The sequence below is a fragment of the Pundamilia nyererei genome, unplaced genomic scaffold (assembly GCF_000239375.1).
Source record: "Pundamilia nyererei isolate P.nyererei 1_Seehausen unplaced genomic scaffold, PunNye1.0 scaffold00189, whole genome shotgun sequence".
In the NCBI taxonomy this organism is placed as follows: Eukaryota; Metazoa; Chordata; class Actinopteri; order Cichliformes; family Cichlidae; genus Pundamilia; species Pundamilia nyererei.
Window position 1 is genome coordinate 1,052,673 of NW_005187590.1, and position 5,806 is coordinate 1,058,478.

The 5,806-nt window shown below is 40.0% G+C and overlaps 1 protein-coding gene across 1 annotated transcript; it reads right to left on the reverse strand.

Moving 5' to 3' along the window:
* Nucleotides 1–792: 792 nt before the first annotated feature.
* Nucleotides 793–4,300, reverse strand: LOC102207183 (homeobox protein OTX1 B). The gene is made up of 3 exons (XM_005747130.1): nucleotides 4,192–4,300; nucleotides 2,796–2,947; nucleotides 793–1,597 (listed from the first exon to the last, which is right to left on the reverse strand). The coding sequence occupies exons 1-3, from the start codon at nucleotides 4,286–4,288 to the stop codon at nucleotides 806–808; spliced, it is 1,041 nt and encodes a 346-aa protein (XP_005747187.1). The 5' UTR covers nucleotides 4,289–4,300; the 3' UTR covers nucleotides 793–805.
* Between the last annotated feature and the right edge of the window lie 1,506 nt (nucleotides 4,301–5,806).

The window sequence follows — 5,806 nt, forward strand, 5'->3', positions numbered from 1 at the left end:
AACAAGTAAAATGTTCAAACTGTTGTTCATGTGACCATATCTACACCTTTAAACCAGTTTAGCCAGTTTAGCCTGGTTTATTTTAAAACTAAGCTAGTTATTGTGTGATACTCTAAACTGCTGTTCACTAGCTAAAGTTGATGAGATTCATTCTTTATTTAGGAATAAAAGTTTCGTTAGACTGTTCATGTTTATACAAGACTTTATTATAAAGACACGAATGTACATCTCTCAAATTTCAATGCAATACTAACGTTGCGTGTCTAAATTCACATTTTTAATTTTCTTTCCTCTGCAGAGAACAAATAGCAGAATCTTTCACCTTACAAACAATTGCTGCAATTAAGTCTCCAAAATAAAATACCCACAGTTCCTCAACAAGAATCATGTTGGAAAATGATAGCAGCATCCTGTTTCAGATCTAAGAAAAGCCAACTCAAAAGTCCAGTGTATATTAATCTCAGAGAGGATGTGTTTATCTTCTGAAGAATGATCTGTGTGGCAATCCCAGACTGGACTATAACAAATGTTCCATTGAAGTTTCACTAATAAAGGCCTTCAAAAGGTATAGCGTCAGTTTGTCTTGAATCTTGGAGTAGAAAAATAATCCTGGATGAATCACTCCACTGAAAAGCACACAGTCAAAGTTGAGGCTTCAAATTATATTGATTGGCTCACAGTTAAACTTTTTTCCTTTTTCAAATGTCACTACTTTTACTTTAAAGGATCTCCAAAAATAAACCACCAACAACAAAAAAAAATATACTTCTTTAAAAGCACAGAAGAGAAAACAAAATACAGGAAGTCACAGCACTTGGAAACGCCATGAGGCCTGGTCTTTATAGTCCAAACAGTCGGAGGCGTTGAAGTTGAGTTTCCAGGCTGAAGCAGCTGTCTGCTCTTTGTAATCCAGACAGTCTGTGGAGTTAAAGGCGAGGCTGGGTGCGCTGTATGCCTGGTGGTGGTGCGGTGGGTGGTGGTGATGATGGTGGTGTCCTGACGTCTGGCCAATGTGATGATGTGGGTGTCCTGACATGGAGCTGCTAGTCATTGGGCTGAGCTGGTGAGGGTGGTGCGGGTGGTGGTGGGAATGCATGGGTGCCAAGTATGAGCCGCACTCAACGCCACCAAAATAGGAACCTGATGCTGAAGCCGGGTATCCCTGGCTGTACGCTGCTGCTGTCTGGCTGTAGGAAACAGGATAGGACGACGTTCCACTTGTCGCAGATGATGACACAGAGCGCTGCATGCAGGACGCGCTGGTAGGGGCGGCAGGGTCAGGCAGAGTGGCCGGTGCTGGTGCTGGTGAGATAGGTGCCGGGCTCCAGATGGATGACACTGGAGCGGTGATGGAGGTAGATGTGCTAATAAGACCAGGTCCACTTAGACCAGAGGAGACAGATGAGGAAGAGGAGGCGGATGAAGAGGAAGAGGTGGAGGAGGAGCTGGACACTACTGGCGGAGTGAACTGACCGCTGCTCTCTGAACCAGTGCTCTCTCTGGTTGGAGATGACTTCTTCTTCAGTGGTTTTACCTTGGCACTGTTGCTGCTCTGCTGCTGCTGCCGACACTTGGCTCGTCTGTTCTTAAACCAGACCTGAGAAAGGAGAAGAGGTCAAAAGGTCATCGTCATGCATGCACCAGGTCAGAAATAACAAACTGTAAAACCTGGCTGAAATAGCATGAAGGAAACACTTGCTGTTGCTGTTTGTTATTATACTTCCTCATGTAATCCCACCTTACCTCTTGTACACACTTGCACAATAAATAAATACATAAATTAATTAATTAATCTTTAGAATGTGTAAATATGGGATGTTTTTGGCACTAAAAATATTTCAAATGAAATGAATAAAAATTATGAAAACAAAAACAATTAAAAACAAATCTGTTTCTTACTCATTTTTTCAAACTTGCCAAAGATTTAAGGCATCTAACACTAAGATGTTTATGTAAATGACAAATTGTGGTGAATGCAATGTCCAGTGTTGATGATATTTTAAAAATACCTGATGCATGCCAGCGACATCTTTAACTTTAAACTTTTGTCTGGTGCCTCCTTCAGTAAGTGCTGTGGTGATGTATATAAGTGATGACATGCTTTAGAAAATATTTTGTAAAAAGTGGAAAATGCTGATAAATAAAAGTATTCTAAAATATTTTGATTTTTAAATGTAAATAAATTATAAGTTTTGAAACATTACATCTTGTAAGTCTGATACACTGCTTTCATAATGTTCAAAAGATTGCATTAAACTATATTAACTGCCTAAGAACTCTTTTTATCGCATTTTATTTTAATAAATCCTGTGATGGCGTTTATGGTCACAACTATACGATGAGTATATTAATGTAAAATGGTGTTCTATGACATTGTGGTTTATAACATCAATTTAAAAAACGTTTTTTAAATGCAAATCTCCATAAGAAAATCAACCACTGCAGCTGAAATAATAATACAGATATCTGGGCTTGTCATAGTGTCATATCCCAGATATGCTATAATCCCAGCAGAGGGCTGCTAAAGCCACCCATGGAAAACCTTTCAGAGCCTTCTTTAAAGAAAGCTCACCACATCAAAAGGTGGCCCTGCGTTCTGCCACAGCCCAGCCAAATCCTTCCCTTACACTAAAGACTTTTCTCACAATCATGCAGATGCCTGAGGTTTTAAAAAATCCATCGAAAGGTGCCACGAAATGTAAAACGACAACTTCGGTGCATGGAAGTGCCTTTTCTTGTCCTACATTTAAACATTTAAGTTCCAAACCAGGAAACAGGTTTTGTGTGTGGCTGACCTGCACTCTTGATTCCGGCAAGTTAATTTTCAGCGCCACCTCCTCCCTCATGAAGATATCCGGGTAACGGGTCTTGGCGAACAGCGACTCCAGAATGTCCAGCTGAGTCCTGGTGAAGGTGGTTCGCTCCCTGCGCTGCTTCCGCGGGTTGGCTGAAAACGAAGTGCTTGTTTAGTATTGGACTGAAGTCTATTGAATACCGTATAATACTAGTTTGCTCGTCCCAAATTACAAATTGCCAAACCTCGAGCATATCGCACCTTCATTAAGTCCTTTGCTTTTAATTTTTGGATGCAGAAGTTATATTCCTTTTTAAGATTATATAAATCTTGACATATAAGCATTTCCTCCAATCGAGACAAAGGGGAGTGATAGGCCTGTATGAAATATCATATTAAGGTCGTGCGAAGTACTGCGAAATAAAGCAATGACAAAGTTCGGTCTTGAAGTTTCACTTTTGGATTTCAAAGTAATTTATCTAATAAGAACATTTACCAGATAACAGTGCTCCTTACAAATTCACCATCGAAATTCCAAAATTGTTAAAGGACGATAATATGACGCTTAGCAGGGATCTGTCACAATCATTACACTCACTGCTTAGCAGTACGAAAACGGAAAACAAACCAAACCTCCCATTAGCTTGAAGCAAAACACTTTTTAGGCTATGGCAATTTGGTTATTATTATAAGGATATTATTGGGAATAATTTGGCTGAAACTCATGCGGTAGTCTGCGTTAGGTTCTCACAGCTAACCAGCGTTAACACGGGCTTCAGGGGTCCGGGCCCACCCAGTAATGTCACTAGTAATACACTCGAACTATAAGTCTAATTATTACAGTCTGATAATGAAAAACTTAAACACTCATATCCCAGATATGCCACTGCATATCTGCCACTGCCACCCAGTTTATTCAGTTCACAGTATAGAGTTTCTGCACCGATCGGGGTAACCAGCATGACTGAGGAGGACACTGAGCAGATGGACCTGTGCAGGTCAGAGTCTTTGAAATTAAAAAGAGGTCTTTCATCAGGTTTTACAACTTGTTTTAAAGCACGGTTCAAGCTTGAAAACTGCTAAACAAATAGAAAAAAAGCGTGGAGGAATATTATGCGCGCACTAGTCAGATGTTCTGGTGTCCTGGTGAGTTAACTAATCCACTTCTGCACTTAGAGAAAACGCCTCTCCTGCTTTGCCTCTATAATCTGAGACTGATATTTGTGGACTTTCTAACTGCGGCTCCATTTCTACGTTACAGGCGGCAAATGATAATTTTATAATGCTTTTTCATGGAATAGGAAGGTGAATCGATTCCCTCCCCGTCTCAGTATGTTGCATCTCCAGTTCACGTAGTCGTCAGTTTGGCACCGACCCTGCAGCTCACGGATCCTTACCGGGATATCCCACAGACGGGTGCAGCAGGTCCATGGCAGCTCCGCTCAGGCCCAGCCCGTTCATGCCGTACGGGGCCTGTTTGAGATAGGACATCATGCTAGAAGCAAGCGGAAGGAGAGACCGGAGTCTGGACGGAGAGGGCAGGTGTAGATCTCCCGGTTGTCGAGTGTTCAGCTCCCCTGTGTCCGGCTCTGGTTGTGAAACGCAGATGCGCGACAATTAATACTCATAATAAAAGAAACTTATTGAAAAGAGGTAATTTCGTAAGTGAACACTCAAAGCTTATCACGAAAGCAAAAAAAGTGTTCGCTGAGAAATAAAACTCACAAAAAAACAAACACAAAAAAACAACCAACAAAAAACCACACACGCAGAAACGATGCAAAACTTGACTTTGGGGAGAAGCCTGTCAATAATAACAACCCCAAACATTAATCACAGCCTTTAACACTCTGAAAACACGAAAAACACAAATACAATTTTATGCTGTTAGAAAAAGTATAATAATAATGATCGTCAATTTAAACATTTGATTTTTTATATTTTTATTTTATATTTGGGGCGTTTAAAATCATTTTTGCCCATGAATGTTAATGTATTATGAACAATAATAATCACTGGAAACCAAATTACCCAACAAGAAGCTTTAAAGGAAAACACAAACATATGAACCTTTTCACATATTTGTGCTGGGGAAACCCCCCAACTCCAGCAGTAAAATAAACTGGAACAAAGTGTTACAAAACGCCTGAACTTTGCCTGTGTTGGAAGATAACATCAGTTTAGAGACACCCCCCCCCTCCCCCCCACGCGCCCCAAAAAATGCTTACGGGAAACTGAATTCTTTTTTCTCATAAAGAAAACCTCAAACTCCCGCTAAACTATTAATCTAGTAATCACATTTTTGACTTTTCTTAAACATCCACCAGGATGTTTTAACAGCCCTGTTATCACTCAGATCTTCATTATGATTTCATTAATTCAATAGATCAATAAAATCGATCTGCAGCAACGTAGGTTTGCGTCAGTCCAAATGAACTTTTTTCTCAAGCAGACGTCTTTGCAAGTATCAGAGTCTTAAGTGGTTGCTCACTAGATCTTAATATTATAAATTAAAAAAAGAAGTATTTGCTATTCCTAGCTCATATTTTATTATTTCTTTTGTATTTCTCCAGCAGTTCTTCTGAAAAAAAAAAAAGAATGCGCAAAATGGCACACGTAATCATCTGACACATGTAACATTACTGCTTTTCGCTGAAAATGAGTTCAAATAAGTAACATAACCTAAACTGGGGTAAGAAAATATAACAATAAAGACATGATAAAATACAGAAAGCTTCCATATCAAAATTTACAGGGAATATCCATAATGTTGGATTTGATTCATTTATCCTTTTCTGTAAAACTCGAGTCTACATTAGTGTGGGGCTAAATATTGGCTCAGAATTTCCAAAATCCACTGGGGTCCGTTTGGCAGCACCTGGAAGGTGCCGCGGGCCTCCTGTTGGATCTGAACTGAGGCCTCAAGCGCCAAATAAAGCCCGACTTATTTCCATAACCACAGGAAGCAGACAAACCGCGCAATGTAAATGCTAAACTTGTGTGCAAATGAAC